Below are 20,112 nucleotides of genomic sequence, written 5' to 3'. Positions count from 1 at the left end.
ACAACCTGGGTCCTTTTATTATAAATTCTATATGCTTTACTGTTTGTTGAGTATCCCAAAAAGATAGCTTCGTCAGCTTTGGCATCAAATTTTGCCAGATTATCCTTAGTGTTGAGTATAAAGCATTTACACCCAAAGGCACGAAAGTATCCAATATTGGGCTTTCGTCCTTTCCAAAGTTCATAAGGGGTTTTCTTTAATATAGGTCTTACCAATGCCCTATTCAATATATAACATACTGTATTGACAGCTTCTCCCCAAAAGTACTTTGGAAGCCTATTTTCACACAGCATTGTCCTAGCAATTTCTACTGTTGTCCTATTCTTCCTTTCAACAACTCCATTCTGTTGAGGAGTTCTAGGGGCAGAGAAATTGTGATCAATACCATTAGTTTCACAGAATTCATCAAACAATTGGTTTTTGAATTCTCCACCATTATCACTTCTAATGTGAGCTACTCTTAGGTCTTTTTCATTTTCAAGCCTTTTTACTAATGTGGTAAACACCTCAAATGTCTCATCCTTGCTACTTAGCAAGATGACCCAAGTATACCTAGAGAAATCATCTACAATAACTAAGGAAAATTTCTTACCTCCCATGCTGAGTGGCTGGATAGGTCCGAAAAGATCCAAATGTAGTAATTCCAATGGTCTTTTGGTTGAGACAACCTTTTTGCTATAGAATGACTTTTTGATTTGTTTTCCTTGCTGGCAAGCATTACAAAGTTGATCTTTTTCATACTTCAATTTTGGTAATCCCTCAACTAATCACTTTCTAGCTAGTTTGGCAAGGAGGTCTATGCTGACATGCCCAAGTCTCCTATGCCATAGCCAGGAGTTGTCCTCTTTTGACACCAAGCATAAACTTTTTGAAAATTCCTTTTCCAAACTCAACATGTAAACATTCTCTACATGATGGGTTGTTAAAATCAAATCATTTGTTTTTCCCTCGAGTATTTGACAGTTAGTATCATCAAATATAACCTTCCTTCCACTCTTGCAAAGCTGAGCTACGCTTAGAAGATTATACTTGAGACCTTTAACTAAGGAGACTGACTCAATTTTAGGGTTACCTCCGATAGTTCCTGAGCCGACTATCTTGCCCTTCTTGTTGTCTCCAAAACTTACACTACCTCCTCGTTTAAGATCTAATGTGATGAACTGAGTTTCATCACCTGTCATGTGTCTTGAGCATGCACTGTCTATATACCAGAGTTTTGTTTTCTCCACGCATGTCAAGCTGGCCTGCAGTTTAAACTATTCGTTTTTAGGTACCCAATTCTTTTTGGGTCCTTTCTTGTTAGTGTAAACAGGTGCAAAGTCATATTTTAACTTGTGACGACATACATTTGTAGTATGGCCACTTTTACCACAAAAGCCACACATAGTTACCCTTTGAGGGCGATGTTGAGTGTGGTCAGCATTGTTGTGCTGAGCATGCCAGCATATTTTGGTAGTATGACCTTTCTTACCGCAGAAGTCACATTGGACAGTCTGTTTGTTATGCCAGCACACAGCTTTTGTGTGTCCTTTCTTCCCACAACAACTACATTGAGTAAACTGTTTATGCTGACCAGTACCTGAGTACTCAGCATGGGGTTTATTCTTAATTGAACCGTTTATTTGGTTCTATAAGGTTGTGACATCCTTTCTAAGTTTCCTAGACTCAGTTTGAACCTCTGTGACAAACTTATGTAAGATTTGCATATTCGTATGTAAATCTGAGTTGTCCTGGAGGAGATATCGGAGGTCACTTAGTTTGACCTCCTCAATCTCATCACAACGTCTGCTGAGTGCCTTACTTCTTTTGTTACACTTCTTGATTAGTGTATATAAGTCACTCAGGGCATTTACCATTTCGTTTCTAAGCAAAAGTAAGGATGTTACCTCATTGTTGTTTTCCTCCTGCTCAGAATCTCCAGAGAGGTCGGCTTGCTCAGATTGAGATTGGTCAGCTCCATCATCTGCCATGAAACATATGTTGGCTGTTTCATTTTGCTCAGCTTCGGATGATGTTGACTCATCGCTGTCACTCCATGTGGCCACCATTGCCTTTTTGCTTCCATTCTTATCTTTCTTCGGACTAGGACAGCTTGACTTAATATGCCCAGTTTGATGGCATTCATAACATGTGATAGGCTTGGAGCTGTCCTTTTTGTATCTGGTGTCACTGGGCTCAGCTTTATATCTGTCTCCTCTTTTGTATGGCCGCTTACTATTTCTTTCATTTCTTCTGAACAGCTTTTTCATTTTTCTAGTAAACATGGCCATTTCCTCATCATCAGTTGACTCACCTTCTGTGGAGTCAGCTTTCATTACCAGTGATTTCTGTTTCTTATCCTCAGATTTTTCTTTAGCTTCAAAGTTTTTCATGGAAATTTCATGAGTCAGCAAGGATCCGATCAGCTCATCATATTTGTATGTGGTCAGGTCCTGAGCTTCCTCTACAGTTGTCTTCTTGGCTTGCCAGCTTTTGGGAAGACTTCGTAAGATCTTCTTCACTTGTTCTTCTTCAGTGAAATTCTTACCGAGTCTTTTAAGCTCATTTATTATGTTAGTGAACCTGGCATTCATTGCTGAGATGTCCTCATTGTCAGTCATCTCGAACAGCTCATACAATCGCATGTGTTGGTTCACTTTGGATTCCTTGACCTTGCTGGTGCCTTCATAAGTTACTTCCAGCTTTTTCCAGATCTCCTATGCTGACTCACAACCTGAAATCTTATTGTATTCTGCAGCATCTAGAGCACAGTGAAGCATATTGATAACCGAAGCATTATTTTGTAATTTTCTGAGGTCATCCTCTATCCACTCAGTTTCACTCTTGATAACTTTCTCATTATCAACAGTTTTATAAGGTATATGTAGACCTTGAACTATTGCAAGCCATGCACTCATATTTGTGGCTTGAATAAAATTCTTCATCCTATTCTTCCAGAATGTATAATTAGACCCAAAGAATAGGGGAGGTCTAGTGATTGATAATCCCTCAGGGAGTATCTGTGTTGTTTGGTTTCCTGGGAGGAAACGAGTGCTATTCTCACCCATTTTTCGGGATCAGCTCAAGATTGTTAGATCTTTGAGTAGTGAGCTTAGGCTCTGATACCACTTGTTGGTCCCTAGTAATTAGTTCCAATGGGGGGTTAGGAACTAATGTAACTTTTTCCTTTTTAATTATGCTGACTTAAAGTTATTTTAAGAGTTTGATAACTCAGCGTGTTGGTCAGCACGGGTGTTTGTTTAGTCAGACAGTTTTAGTCCTATGCTGACTAAGACTGCTTGACTTGAGAGTTGGGAATTTACCCTTGAGAGGTCAGCTTCCAACTTAGCACTCCGAGTTACTCAGTTTCAGTTTTAGCAATTTATAAGCTGAGTAAATATAACAAGTGACGGGAGTCGAATCCACCAAAAATAATTATAACTTTACTTGACCGAATATGGATTTGTAAAAAGGGTAAGCAAAGGTCGGACCCAAGGGATTAGTACTGATTTAACTAAATTAATAACCAAAAAGACAAACTGAATAAAATGGGGGGTTTTGAGTAGATTGATCACCTAAGTTAACAGGAATAACGAAATCAAAATTGAAGTTGAATATAATAAATAAAAAAGATTTCAGCTAAGGGGTTCTCAGGCAAGGAATTCAATTATTCTTGATCATTGACAGATAAAATAGACTCTTATACACATACCGGATCGGTTTGGAGTATTCTTCCTTAATATTAAACTGGTCAAGCATGGCAAATAACTAGTTCCTAATCAATAAATAATCCAGCCTCAGCGGTCAAGATTCAATCCATTAACAGCCTTATGAATTAGAAGAACCCGACCTTAGCCAACCGACTCTCAGCGACGACGATTCAAAAACTAAGTTACTTGTTCATTCGACTCAAATAAACCCAATTAGTTTTGTATTAATGTCACGTGAAAGACAATCTCAGGTTGTCAAATCTGAATCTATTCTTTCAAATACAAAACTAACTTAATTTATATTATCGATTGCTACTATGATTGGTTCGTTTAGGTAAAACTCTAACTTTACCAATTCAGCCATATGATAATCAAATTCAAAGAACGACCTGCAGTTATCATTCAAAGAATGAATAATCAATTGAGAATAAATCCCTAAAATGCAATGAACAAATAAGCGGTAAGATAAGAATTAAAGCACAACGGCCTCACAATAATGAAGAAAACCTCCCTTGAATTAACCCTTAACTGAAAATAGAAGTTTAGCTATGAATAGCCATGGAGAATAACGTTTCTCTCTCCTGAAAGAGAGAACAAAATAAAAATAAAAGCTAAACCTAAAAACTAAAAAATGAAAATTGAATTCTGATTATAAAACGGAATTAAAACTGAACTTAAAAACTCTCCTCCATTAGAGATAGATCTTCTCCTATTTATAGGAGTTCTCTAACCCTAATTAGGAGATAAATCCTAACTAATTATAAAAAATAAATATTCTAACTTCCTAATACTACTTGACTTCTTCCTTCCTGATTTGTAGGCTCAAAACTCCTTAATAGACATCTGAAAACGTGTTGGAATTGAACAGATTCGCACTTGATCTATTTGGAGAGATTTCTGCCCGCCTACTTCTTAGTCTTGGGCAAGACTAACTCCAGTTTCGACTTCAGGTCTTTAAAACAGCTCCAGATTTTATCTTTAGCCAAATTAGTTCCAAATAGCCCCAATTCAGCTCCTTTCTTCATAATAAGTCCCTGTAGAGGCATAATACACAAAACAAGCAATAAAACCCGTGATAACAATCAAACCGGCTAACAAATAGCATAACAAGTGGGTATTTTATCGCTGAAATAGACACTTATCAAACACCTCACACTTACCCAATGCTTGTCCTCAAGCATACCAGATCATGTCAACAGTTCTTAGCTCTAATGATTTCGTGTTTACTAACCTTTCCCGATCCCCCCTCATAATGCAAAGATTACCAGCCATTAACTCTCCAAGTCAAGAATTTATTCATGTTTAAATACACAATGTAACTACTTGAAAAATCTCACCAAATAAGCTTTTGACCATGTACATGAGAGATGAATTAAAATCAGCGGCACCCTCACAGAGGTCACTCATTGCACTCAAGTGTTTAAGCTATAATTAGTTTTAAGAAATCACTCAAGTCACAATCTAGAATGAAATTACCATAAGCTTGCCAATATATCAAATCTCCACCACTTAGTATGAATTCAGGACACTAAATCAAAGGGACTTAAAACGGGGTGTAATATAGGCTAGGGGTAAGGTTTGGAAAGGAAAGGAGGAAGAAAGGGAAATCGAGAGTAGTAAAAATGTACATTTACTCTGAAAATGGCCAAAAAGGAAATCAAGACACGATTATTTACAAATGACTCACAATTCTTAAACTTCAGAATGAATGAATGTTTAAGACAAACTTAAACAACTATAGACAGACTGAAATGAAAAAACTAACAAGAAATTTTTCTTTGTTTCTTTTTCTTTGTTTTTTTCTTCTTTTTTTATGCCTCTGACTTTTTTTCTTCTTTTTTTTTCCTGAGGCTTTTTCTGATTTTTTTCAATATAGAAAACCTTTGAACTAAAATAAGCAAGCTGCTATTTTGCAGACTAATGTCTATTTCGACATCTTTTTGAAGCACACCCATATATACTATAACTAAAGGACTATTCAATTGGGTCCTCATACTTTAGTGACCTGTGGTTATTTTGAACACGAACATTGCTCAAAGCAGCAATTAATCATTGAATAAAGTAAAGGAATATACAGACTCTGATGGCTAAAATGTCTCTGACCAAAGGATTCAAACAAAGGTTGTGTCAAGAATGGGGAAAAGGCTCAAATGTGGCTAAACTAAGGGCTGGATACTGTTATTTTTGTTAGTCTTGAGCAAGACTAAGGGTTCGAATTTATTTGAAATGGCTAAGAAAAAAAAACCTACTGCCCTTATCATTTTTAATGCTCAATTTCATCAAATGTGGTCTCGAAATGCATAACATGGCAAGTTCTAGAATTTCAAACTAAAATTGGACAACACTCAGAAAAATAGAACAAAGTGTAATGTATTTTGTTCTTGCATTTAGGCTCAAAGTCTTTCCAAAAATAGGATACAGGTGGTGTTGCTTCATTCAAAACATATTTCCATGTAAATGGAGATTAATCAAGTAGTTCATATGCATCTTTAAGGCAATTATGCAATCCTGACCCTTTGAAATCAATGACCTTACTCAATACAAGACTTAAGGATTTCAGTACTAAGTTAGCAACCTAGTTTCAATTGACGAAACTAGTCATACATAAATCCAATAAGAAATAAAACAAAAGAAGGTTTAATAATAGTTGAATCTACTTGTGGTAGGAGAACCCAAATTGACATTAAAAAAAGATAAGTTTCTAACTAAAGGTCTGAAAAGTTCATATAATTTGTGATTTGTGAATTGTGATAGAAGAACTAATAATAATCAATAAAGATAAATTTAGGCATAAAACTCAATTGACCCTCAAAAAAATCTCCATCAAAATTGAATTGTCAGATGAGTTCAAAAATACCAATTTGATTCCACATTTACTCTAATCAATTCTCAAACAACAAGCAAATCCAGAAATTGCAAATTTAAGATAGAAAAATTCACCTTCTGTTTAGGGTTTCGAATCCATTCTCCCCCAATCCAGTCATGATGAAACCTCAAAGCATCTCCATTAAAATTGACTAGTTCACCTGGATTTTCAAATTCCACAATATAGCTTCTTCTCAACTTTCCCCTACACATCCGCGATTCAACAATACTCACAACTCCTTTCCACCAGCCGTCGCAATGAAACGCATCAACAACGTCCTCCGCCTCATAAATCTGATCGGCCGCAGGCAGCGGAGGAAGAGGCCTGATGAAAGAACCGTCGATAGTCTCTTTCAATGGCTCATTAGAATCATTATCAGAAACTAAATTCTTGTACTGGATTAAGAATTTAGGTTTCCTATTGATATACGATTTGAGCATTTTGGCTTCAAACCAAGCTCCTTTAAGCCCTTCTTCGTCGCTGGTTACCTCCACGAGTGATCGTTTGTTAGAAATGGAAATTTCTTGCTCCTGTGCTCTTTGTCGATGTTCGGTATGGATTTCGGACCTTGCCGTTCTGTTCTTCCCATCGGTGGTGCCGGAAAAGAGGGAAGAAGATCGGTCGGAAAAGAGGGAAGAATGGAAATTACTCTAATGGTAAGTAAGTAAATTATGCCAAAGTTTTTCACTTCTTTTCCTTATATAATAAGGTAAATATATCTATACTATATATAATTGCGGAAGCAGAGAGAAAATGAAAGAAGTGTTTTAAAGGCTTATTTCATTAATTGTCAAACATTTAAAAATCAAGATTAAAAAAGATTTTAATTAAATAAATTTTATATTTAATAAAATAATATAATTAATTATATATAAAATATGAAATTCGAGTGAGTTATTAATGCTCATTTTATTGGATGTGTATTAATGCTCATTACAATTACAATATGTAGAATTAAAATTTTATATTTAATAAAATAATATAATTAATTAGATATGTAATATGAAATTCGAGTAAGTTATTGGATGTATATTTATGCTCATTACAATTACAATATGTAGAGAATTTGTATAGTTAAATATAATAATAATAATAATAATAATAATAATAATAATAATAATAATAATAAAAAAGTAATGATACTTATTTAATTAATTAAGTAATAATTGTTAATTTAATCATATAACAAAATTCAGGGTAGGTGAAGAGATATTGCATTAATTAATTGTATTTAATAAGTATTATTATTACATCAACTGTTACAATTTATTGTACTATATAATATAAGAAGTTTGTGATTTTTTTCTTCACAAATTTACATCCCCACAAACTTGAATCTCCAAGTACGGTATGATGAATTTTGTTACAGTTATATGATTTTTTTATGAATTTTTTTTAATGAATATATTTTCATGCAGTATGGCAATGTTGCAAATTAAGGCTCGCTTCAACCAAATTAGTTATCTCTTTGCCGAAAAAGACACGTGGAGAATAAGAGTCAGAGTTATTAGGTTATGGGAAGCACTTAACACAAAAGAAAACAATTCCGTAATGAGTTTGGATATGATATTGCTAGATGAAGAGGTATTTATGTAATATTTTTATATATTCATTAAAACTGAAAATTCATTCATATAATTTTTTTTGTTGCAAAATAGGGTAGCACCATTCATGGAATTATCCGTAAAGCTCAAATTGATAGATTTCGAAGAAAATTACATGAAGGCAAAATTCATGTTATTGAGAACTTCAAAATTATACCAGCTTCGCAAAGCTACAGGTCTATTCCTAATGAGCATAAGATTGTGTTTCTTCTAACAACTAAAGTAATACAAGTTGATGAAATTGATTGTAAAATTGCTCTCCAAAAGTTTGAGTTTATTACTTTTGACAAGATATTTATTGATAGATGTGAAAACAATTTTTTTCTAACTGGTGAGATATTTGAACTATAGTTTTATAATTTAATTCAGTTTCAAATTAAATATTAATTTCAATTGATTTTCCGATATTAATTTTGCAGATGTTGTTGGAAGAATCAGAGCAATAAGCTCGGTCAATGAAATTGATGTTAGTAAAAAGAAACGAAAGAAAGTAGATCTCGAGCTGATGAATTATGAGTACGATCTGTAATTAATTTTTCTGCAATTTAATTTAATTTCCCTTATTTTTATCAAAATAAATATATATTTATACTTGGTTCCTTAATTATAGAGGGAAAATGATTAGATCCACGTTGTGCGGGAAAGTAGCCATATATTTTGATGGAAGGTCAATTTCCACAAAAGACCAACCATTGGTTATTATTTTAACATTAATGACCGTGAAGAAGTTTTTGGATAAGCACAATTACGAAATAGATACAAATATAACTTTATTTGGTATGTAATAAATGAAATATATATTTTTTAATTGTAGGTCAATATACAATATCTTCGACTACATCAACCAAGATATATTTGAATTTCAACATTCCCGAAGTCGAAGAAATTATGAACAAGTAAAATTCTTTTGTATATTAATGATTTTGTCAATAACTAATTATCTATGTTTTTTTATTGTTTATAGGAATGTCAGAACCAAAGAATCTATTCGAATCATACTCAATGAAGACAACAATGAGGATTTGAAGAATAAGAAGTTCAGGAATAGAGTGAATGTAGATGATATTAAAAAAATTCAATGAGAATCAGAGGAGCATGTAAAATTTATGCTTTTTAATTGAAAATTAAAAAATATATTATAATAATTATATTGGTCGGGAGAAGACATTCACAGTGGCCGCTACAATAAAAAAACATCAATGAAAAATTCCAATGGTACTATTTGGCATGTGAAATTTACCGAAAGAAAGTAAAGCCGAAAGATGATACATTTTGGTGTGAAGAATGTGAACGAAAACCAAGGACTGCACTTCCAATGTAAAATTTAATAGTAAAATTACAATAATCTTTCTTTGCATATTGAACAAAATTATAAACATATATTATTTTTTCACAATTACTGATCACGGATGAAGAAAGCACCGGAAAAAATTATGCCGCAAATATAGTATACAAGGAAGTTCTTCAAAGACTTTACTAAATTAGAAATTATACAAACACTTATATGGATTGTATTTTTTATTTTTATTATTACCATTTTAAGTTCTTTTCTCATTTTTTAAGCATGAATTCTATTATTACAAATACTCTATATAATAGTGCAACCAAAGAGAAATTGATGAGAAGAGTTTTGGACGCCTTTTTCACGAGTTGTAAAAATTGTAGCAAAAAAATAGAAAATATTATATCTAATATAATTTATATTTAATAGATGTAATAAAATAATTTACAAAACATCCCAATATGTATATTTTAAAAAGAATATCAATATCATTATATGTAAATGATACAAAATTAAAAAATTAAACAATCTTAAATAATTGTACAAAAAGATTTATGTATCCGCGTAACGCGCGGGCACAATACTAGTTTACATAATTAGGAATTTTTAATCCTAACATTCATAAGGTTAAGCGTTTCATATAATTAAGAATCATTAATATTTTAATTGTACCGTTTGTTAAATAAGTTTGACCGGAAAAAAAACTGTGGTCTTAAATTTTATGTTCGGTTCGCAAAAAAAATGGTCCCCACTTAATTAAAACTAGTGTAGAATCTACGATGTAAGGGTGAGCACGTTTAAACCGTATGTTAAACTAAACCGATTAAATTCGAATTTTTTTGACACTTTAATTCGGTATCAGTTTTAATTTTAAAGGTATTTTGATATTTGTTCCGATTTGATAGTATAAAAAATATAACCACATTAAACTACACATATTTTACATTATCTTTTACATATACATATATTTAATTTTACAATTTTTTTTTATTGTTGTTAAAATAATAAATAATAAATATTTAATTTTACAAATTTATTTATTTTTATTATAGTTAAAATAATAAACTAATATAGAAGGTATAATACCCATTTGACTCTCCAAACTAAGACTTTTAAAGTCAATTAGGATCTAAAACTATCAAAATTATCAATCGGGTCCTTGAACTAAGAAAAAATTACTAATTGAGTCCTCATTCTAAACAAAAATCATGAATTGAGACCTCATCGAATTGATGGTTTTTCCTTAGTTCAGGGACCTAAGTGATGATTTTGATAGTTTAGGATCTTAATTGACTTTGAAGCTTTAGTTTGGATCCAAATGGATATAATGTCAATATAGAAATGTTTTGAAAGTATTTAATTTTTTTTTTTATTGATGTAAATTTAATAAAGAAATATAGAGATTTTATTTATTTTATTTTTACTCTAATTGGTAAGTGAGTAAATTATGTCTAAGTTTTTCACTTATTTTCCTTATATAATAGTTTAAATATACAAACATAATTATGAATTTTAGTTTTAACATTTAGCATAGTGTATTAGTGGTAGCGTTATATATGTAATTAAGAATTATTAATGTCTTAGGGGGCGTTTGGTTTGGGGTCTTTAGGAATGGGAATGAGAATGAGAGGGTTTCATTCCCTTTGTTCTTGTTTGTTTACAAAAAAAAACTTATTCCCTTTACCCACTTTAGGTTAAGCCATTACCCCACGTTAGGTTAAGCCATTACCACATACCCTCTAGGGAATTGGATACCTTTTACCCCAATTCCCTTTCTTAAACATATCCAAACACATGGGGGAATTAATGGTTATTCCTTTCCTTTAGTTTCCATTTCTTGATTCCTTTTCCCTTACCTCTTATGAACCAAACGCCCCCTTAATTGCATCGTTTGGTAAATAGGTTTAATTGAAAAAAAAAACCCTTGTTCCAAATTTTATGTTCCTCCCATAAAAATGGTCCCCACTTAATTAAAATCAGTGTGGCTCGGTTTTAAACCGCGTACCGAACTGAACTATTTAAATTTGGTTTTAATTTTTGAGGTATTTCGTTATTTGGTTCGATTTGATAAAAAAAAAATTTAATCATACTGAATACATATATTTTAAAAAAATTAAGTTCTTTTTATTCTTAATTTTCCACATGGAAAATATACTTTAAAATATTCACCCATGAAAAAAGGGCCATTTGCTGGGACGTAATTTCAGAAATTATTTCTTATTTAATTTCATTAATAAGGTTAATAAAATTGTGACTTATTAGTCCCTAAGTTACTAAAATATAAGTAAGAATTATAACGGAAGAACAAGCCAAATTAGAAGTCTATTTTTCAGCATCACATTTCTTTTTGAAACCTGATATTTTGGAGTACTTTTAGTTGAAATCCTGGCTGAGCTATATTGAAATTCTAGTTCTTTAGTTCATTATGAGTTTAGGTACTACTTATGGAACTAAAATATAACAGTATTTAAGGAGAAGCAGACATTTTTGTAACAGGAGTGCACAGAATAGCAAAAAAAACTTGTACGTTCAGAAATTAGTTTTTTCAACAGTATTGATCATCTCCAAACCACATTCTCAAGTGCAATCATGACTCTCCAAGATGTGAAGAACGTATCATAAAAATCTCAATAGTGGAAAACTCTGCTTCCTACATTTTACTAATAGTTGTGCATAGGGTAGCAAAAAACGTGTCTATTTGAAAATTGATTTCTTAACAGACTTAACCACCTTCAAACCATGTTATGAAGTGGGATCCTAGCTCCCCAAGGTGTGGAGAATGTGCCATAAAAACCTCAGCAAGATTGAAGTAATAAAAGATTCTGTTTCCTATAAATTTGTCTCAACAACAAGAAAAACGTGTATGTTTATCATTATTCTTTTTAATAGCGTTAACCACCTCCAAACCACGTTCTGAAATATAATCTTGGTTTCCCAACATGTGAAGAACATGCAATAAAAATCTCAATCAAAGTAAAATAGTGAAAGATCCTACTTCAACAAGTTTTTTAGTTCGGAATCATTTCAAGCACTTATTCAATTTTTAAGTCTGATTCAATTTCAATTATAATTTATGTTACAAGATTTGTTACTTTTCAATTACATTTTCCCAACTTTTTATTCTTTCATTCTTGTAATCAATTTTCTAAATATCAGTAAGATAAACAATTCAATTCTTTGAATTGATTTATTTTAGTCACTGTTGCTTAAGTTAGTAAAGTTTTTTTTAATGAAACTATGAATTCAAGAAAGATTTTTTCAATCATTGAATCTTTCGTCTGATCTATTTGTTTTAAAAGTCAGAAATAATGAAAGGCACAAAATCAATTTGAAAATCATTGATCCGGTGAACCGGACACGGATTAGCAGGTTCCACCGGTCTAAAGTTTAACCTTATTTATAAAAAAAAAAATCAAATTTAAATTATTAACTTATTAATCGATTGGTTAGAATTAATTAGAATTGCAATTACTCAGTAGGTAGGTGTTGGAATAAACAATATGACTCTTTGTATTCATTTTCTTCTTCTCTTCTGTACCCTTCTCTGTTACTTTACTTTTTAATTATTTCTTTACGATTTCTTCTTTTTCTACCTATTCTAAGGCTTTTAGTTCATAATTATTCTGGATTTTTGGTTTTCTAGTTTTATCTCAAGTCTCGAATAGAAAGAATCAACTAGAAAGATTCAACGAATTGAATTTCAGATAATTAGTTTACATCAATTTATTTTTTTTATTTTTTTTTTTTACCTTATAATAAGACCTGAATTAACAATGACATTTATCTATCAATTAGCATTTTACTATATTGATTATCATTTTTTTTTTTTTTTTAGAAAATGCTTGTAATTTCATTAGATGAAAATAGAAGAACAAGTACACAAGCAAAATGTAAAAATCTTACACGATTACACGCTAAAACAAAAACAACATCCACAAAGGGATGAAACAAAGAGCAAAAAGAAACCATAAAAAGCATAAAAAATACAAAACAACAATATATTTCTTGTAAATCCAAATCTGCAGAGAGACATCTGCAATCCAAACTTCATCCTTTAGACTATTCCGAACATTTGGATCTGACTCCTTTTTTTTGTTGCAACCACGTAGATTTATTGATCTACGGACAAGATAAATCATTTCCGCTCTTGCTAAATCCGAAAAAAGCATAAACGATAGAATAATAGAAAGCAGATATAATCAGACGGATAAAGAGTTCCAATGAAATATATGAATACAGACTAAAAAACCAATAAAAAGAAATATAGAAATCTAACCCGATATGAGGAGGAAGAAGGAAGATCCTTCATCCTCTCAACAAAATCGAAAAAAAGAAAGAGAAAGGAAGAAGAAAAATGAGCAGTTTTCTTTTTTGTTTGGTTTCTGCAATTTTGGAGAGGTTTCCGAGATAGTTTATTGATTATCATTTTAGTATTATAATGTTAAACTTGATGTTTTTACATTATGAACTTGTTATTTTAGTATTAATTCTAATTTACTTTTTGATATTAAATAACAGGATTATAATAACTATTAGAATAAATTTTTATTGATACCATTAATATTTTATTATGTTGAAAGGTTAAATAAAATTTAAAATATTAGTTTTTATATGATCTTTTGAACCTAAGTTCAATTCTGATTAAACCCCAATTAAACCTTAAACATTTAACCATTTATCTTTAACGGTTCTTTAATCGGTCCAATTTTGATAAGCATGATTAGAACAGAATTGATCTTTTCCAATACCTTGTGAACAAATACTTGATAATAAGACTTAACAAAAAAAATTGAAGATTTTTGAACCAAACTTATTATCCAAATAAAAATATCTATGAATTGTAAGCTTTGTTGAGTTTTTCTTAAGTCAAGATTGACTTTCATCCAATACAATTCTCGAAATTTCCATTTATAACGTAGCACATATGGAACTCTTAAATCGGAGAAAATATGATGAATTACATGTATAGTGTACAACATTTACTCTATTTTATAATTTGTTGTACAACCTTCTTTGTACATAAAACTGTACAATCTTTTGGTAACTTGTCATTAAAGTGTACAGCCGGTAATTGCGATCAGTCAACGCGAAATCAACGCATCACATCAGCAGTTTGACCACCCTAAAAGTCAAAAGTTGACCGATCAACATGTCACGTGAACAATTTTGACCCTGTTTGGTAAGAGCGTTTTGGGATAAAAAGAGCGGTTTTGACCAACTTTAGAGTTTTGACCACTGAAACCGCTGATTTGAGTGTTTAGTGGAGAGAGGTTTGGAAGAGAGTTTTGGGATGAAAACGCTAATTTAGAAAAAGCTCTTAAAAGGAGCTTTTTCAATTAACGTTTTGCAATATTAAAATTAATGGACTTCTTTAACCCTAATAGATAGACTCCCTCTTATCCTGCGCCAAAATTAATGCCCTTATTCGTCTTTTTGCACAAACCGCTATTATCAATCAGCTAATTTTTACCAAACAGATCTACACAAACAGCTAGTCAAATCAGCTAATGTAATCAGCTAACAGCTAACAGCTAATAGCTAATTCCCAAACAGAGCCTTTAACTTTTAAGAAAGTCAAATTGCTAACATGACACGTTGATTTCGCATTGACCGGTTATAATTACCGGTTGTATACTTAGTATGAGGTCACCAAAAGGTTGTACAAGTCTTGTATGCAAAATTGAAGGTTTATAGTTTTGTATGCAAAATTAAAGGTTGTACACCAAAATGTGAAAAATGACAAACGTTGTACACAATGTATGTAATTTACCCGGACACAAAAAAATCCAAAATAGTATTGAAATTGAATCGTGTCTTTTCTTCTTTAAGACCGAACTAAATTGTAGAGCTTGCCTATAGGCCCGTGATCCTGCGAGAATGGGCCAAAAGCTCATAGAAGCCCTAGAAAATGGATTTTCTTAAGTAACCTCAACTGATGAATGTAATTCATCTTAGCCATTCATTACAAGGGATGCTAGGCCTATAAATGGAGGCCATGGCATTGTAAATAGCAATACATGTCATACCTGTAAAGCTCATATACCACTGTAAAACATTCTTTAAAGTTTACTTCTCTCAATCCACAAAGGAATGAAACATTAGACTAGGATGACAATTTCTAACAGCGGTAACACAATTTATAAAAATAACTCTAACTGACATGATTATCATTTTTCCTACATTTATATCATCAAAATTTCTCTGTAAAAACACATAGTATCATTTGCATTTCATTTTGTTCGAATTTTTACCATATCATCTCCATCTCTAGAAAGAAAATAATTAAAACTCAAATAGTTTATCAAGTTTAAAGACATTTCATTCCTAAGGGTAGTCAAAACATAAAATTACACATTAAAAATGTCTATCTTCAATTAAATTATGCTTTTAAAATTGCACCATCAAATAAACGTTAATTTAAATTTGCTTTTTCTGAATCCGTTCCTTCTAAATTTATAACTTATACTTGTTCTTTTCCTCTATATAATATTGTAACCATTTCATGTTATGTTTTTTCGAAAGTAACATTGGTATTATAATACGTGCTTTGATTAAATTTCATTTAATCAAATAATAATAACGGTAATTCATAGTTTCTATATTATCAAGCCTTATTATCATAAACGTAAAATTTACATTATTATAATATCAAAGCCCAAATAAATAAAAAAATCGTTCAAAATTTAAATAATGATCCGAACAATTTTAACTATACGGTATAAACTATCATAAAAAATGTATATACAAAACCATAAAACATAAACTAACATAGTCAATACTTATATTGTTATAACAATGTAGACTACGTTTATATACAGTTTCGGTTTTCACTAAATACATCTAAACTCCGAACAAAATTATCCCAATGAGAATACCACTGCAAAAGCTCTAGACAACTCTCTGCCAAGGGGCTACGGACTTAACTTTAAATCTATCCTCCAAGTCAGAAATGACAATTTTTAGAGAAGAAATCTTTAGTTGTAGAAGATTCCTCTTCGAATCTTCCGTCACCATCTCCGAAACTTTCGATGCTCGTTGCACTACTAAATCACTCGTCATCGTCATCTTATCGATTTCAGCAATTTCTTGTTCCAGTTTTGCTTTTCTCGCATCACAATCTGCAACTGAATTTTGATATCTCTTCGATCTATTGTCGAGCTGTTCTTTCTGTTCTTTGAGAACCAACAACTCGTTAACACGATCAGCCAATACTTTAACATCGAATCCAATTACTTCAAGCATGGCAAGAGCTTCCACATAGCTGTCAAAACGACTTCTTGGATCATCAATCTGTAACTTGGTTACCTTATCCGCCATGGAAGCAAATGTCAGCATAAGACCGAAAGCTGATCCTTCGCGAGTCTCCTTGTTGCTATCTGATAAGAAACTGAAGTGTGGTTTCTGAGGTAGGATTCGGAAGATCTCTAGAGCATCAATGTGGTTCCACATATATAAGCTCTTCACGAAAGGCTGCTCATTCGTCGCGTCTTCTCCAGCTGCAAAACACCGGTTTTTCAATAAGTAAAACGAAACTGACACGCATCAGGTAATATATATGCAGTGTGCTTACCTGCAGTAGGAATCTGATACCCCGTAACTTGAGCATCCGGTTCTCTTTTCCTCTTCTTCGAGGACTCTGTCATTCCATCTTCCGATCCAGCTTCTTGTCGATTAAGACCCTGCATTCATAAACAAAAGCAATCCTATCCTATCAAAAAAATTGAAACTAATAGATATTTAAGGAGGATTGCCTGAGGTGCGCGGGAGCACTTACAGGACTAGTTTCGGGTGCTGGCGTCTTGAGGTTCGTACTGGTAAATGTTGCACAGGAAGGGGTTGAATCCCCTACTGGATTCTTCCTCGACTTCTTAACAGAAGATTTATCCTCAGCATGATTGTCTGCTGTGCTTGAATCCACAAAAAAGGAAGCATCTGCTGATTGTTCTTCGGCATGAGTTCCGCTCGGCAATACCTGAAATAAAGCCAAGTTTATCAGATGTAATTCTGCTAAAGCAAATTAGACAAATAATGCAAAAATCCAATCAGTTCCTTTCTGTTCATTGTTTTCACTATGATGTAAACAAGCCGAGTCTAGTCGAATCTAGGCATCTTGGTGTTGGCTCTCGAGCCGAGCTCTAACCGAACTCATCTTTTAACTAGTTTTAATTAAATTCCATCATGCATAAATCAAATAGAACAAGAGATAAAACAATTAATAATAGTTGAATCTATTACAAATTGACATAAAAAAAAAAAAATTAGAACACTGAAATATATATTAAAGTTTGCATCAAAGATAAGTTTCTAGCTAAAGGCCTAAATCCGCATCATTCGTGACTGTGAATTGTGATAGAAGAACTAATAATAATCAATGAAGATAAACTTAGGCATAAAGTTCATTTAACCTCTAAATTATAGGGCCAACATTAATTAGCCCCCATTTACACTAATTAACAATTGGATCCCTAAACTATATAAAATCAACCAATCAATCACACAAAAAAAAACATAATAAAATTTGCAATCTCCAATCAAATTGAAACCTCAAAAAACCTCCATTAAAATTGAATTGAGTTCGAAATTACCAATTTATTTCCACATTCACTCTAATCAATTCTCAAACAAGAAGCAAAAACAAACGGGAAAATCTACCCAGAAATTGTAAATTTGAGATAGAAAAATTCACCTTCTGTTTAGGGTTTCGAATCCATTTTCCCCCAATCCAATCATGATGAAACCTCAAAGCATCTCCATTAAAATTGACTAGCTCACGTGGATTTTCAAATTCCACAGTATACCTTCTTCTCAACTTTCCCCTACACATTCGCAATTCAACAATACTCACAACTCCTTTCCACCAGCCGTCGCAATAAAACGCATCAACGACGTCCTCCGCCTCATAAATCTGATCGGCCGCAGGCGGCGGAGGAAGAGGCCTGATAAAAGAACCGTCGACAGTCTCTTTCAACGGCTCATTCGAATCCTTATCAGAAACTAAATTCTTGTACTGGATTAAGAATTTAGGTTTCCGATTGATATAGGATTTGAGGATTTTGGCTTCAAACCAAGCTCCTTTAAGCCCTTCTTCGTCGCTGGTTACCTCCACGAGTGAATCGACTGTGAAAAACGGAAATTTCTTGCTCCTTTTCTCTTTGTCAACGATCGGGATGGATTTCGGACCTTGCCGTTCTGTTCTTCCCATCGGTGCCGGAAAAGAGGGAAGAAGATCGGTCGGAAAAGAGGAAAGAAGAAGAAGAAGATCTGTAAAAAACGTGTAAGCTTTTAGTTTGGAAATTACTCTAATGGTAAGTAAGTGAGTAAATTATGCCAAAGTTTTTCACTTCTTTTCCTTATATAATTAGGAATTTTTAATCCTAACATTTAGTATAAGGTTAAGCGTTACATATAATTAAGAATAATTAATATTTTAATTGCACCGTTTGTTAAAGAAGTTTGACCCCAAAAAAAAAACTACCGTTGTCTTAAATTTTAGGATTAAGATGTATACTTTTAACGTTTTGAGTTAGAAGCGGTTTTATCTCTAACATCTAAAATGCTGTAATCGTACTCCTAATGTTTGAAGCCAAAAGTTCATCAAAAAAAAATGTTTGAAGCCAAAAGTAATTTTACCCCTGATATTGATAAATTGGGTCAATTTGAGAAATAATTCATCAAATCGTCTTCTCGATCATGAATCTTGTTATCTGCACTCTACATATACGTCATTTTATGTTGTAACAAATCACAAACATATGTTGGGATGTGAAAAAAATAAAAAATATACTGTCTTTTGTACGAATTTGATAAAAAAATTCAAATAATTCACTGGATTTATAATATTAATCTTCAATTCTATTATTAAATTAAAAAAAATATGAAATCTTTTTTAGAACGAATTAATATGCAATTGGTACAGAATAAAGAATAAAAATAAATGTGTTTTATAATAGGGTGGTGAAGCTCTTAGCCTAGTGGTTGAGAGCTTACCTATGCCTTGGGAGGTCATGGGTTTGAATCACATCCGGGTCTGGTGGGAATTTTTCTTTCTTCTTGAATGTAAGCGCATTGCTTTTAAAAAATGTGTTTTATAATAGGGGTAAAATTGATCCAAATTATCAATGTTAGAGGGTAAAATTGCTCTTGGCTACCAAAGTTAATGGTAAAATTACACCATTTTAGATATTAGGGGTAAAATTTTTCTAACCCAAAACGTTAGGGTATTTTTGCACCTTAACCCTAAATTTTATGTTCCGCTCATAAAAAAAAATGGTCCCCGCTTAATTAAAACTAATGTAAAATCCATGTGTAAGGGTATGTATTGGTTCGGTTTAAGTTGTATATCAAACTAAACCGATTAAACTTGGGTTTTTTTTACACTTTGATTCAGCATTGATTTTAATTTTAGGAGTATTTCGGTATTTGGTTCGATTTGATAACGTATAAAAATATAACCATATTGAACTATATATATTTTACATTATTTTTTTTATATATACATATATTTAATTTTACAATTTTTTTATTATTATTAAAATAATAAACTAATATAGAAATATTTTTAAAATATTTAATTTTCTTTTATTCACGTAAAATTTTTTTTTTTTTTTAGAAATGCTTATAATTTCATTAGATAAAATATAAAGAAGTACAACAAACAAAATGTAAGGAATA

The 20,112-nt window shown here is 32.0% G+C and overlaps 1 protein-coding gene across 1 annotated transcript; it reads right to left on the bottom strand.

Annotated features, from left to right (window-relative positions):
- Positions 1 to 16,123: 16,123 nt before the first annotated feature.
- Positions 16,124 to 18,740, bottom strand: LOC136205129 (DUF724 domain-containing protein 3-like). Its single transcript, XM_065995614.1, has 4 exons — positions 18,128 to 18,740; positions 17,216 to 17,413; positions 17,012 to 17,120; positions 16,124 to 16,937 (listed from the first exon to the last, which is right to left on the bottom strand). The coding sequence occupies exons 1-4, from the start codon at positions 18,641 to 18,643 to the stop codon at positions 16,330 to 16,332; spliced, it is 1,431 nt and encodes a 476-aa protein (XP_065851686.1). The 5' UTR covers positions 18,644 to 18,740; the 3' UTR covers positions 16,124 to 16,329.
- Positions 18,741 to 20,112: the final 1,372 nt, after the last annotated feature.

Source organism: Euphorbia lathyris, chromosome 9 (genome assembly GCF_963576675.1).
Source record: "Euphorbia lathyris chromosome 9, ddEupLath1.1, whole genome shotgun sequence".
Classification (NCBI taxonomy): domain Eukaryota; kingdom Viridiplantae; phylum Streptophyta; class Magnoliopsida; order Malpighiales; family Euphorbiaceae; genus Euphorbia; species Euphorbia lathyris.
The sequence above is the reverse complement of the archived record's forward strand: the minus strand, read 5'-3'. Positions and strand labels throughout refer to the sequence as shown.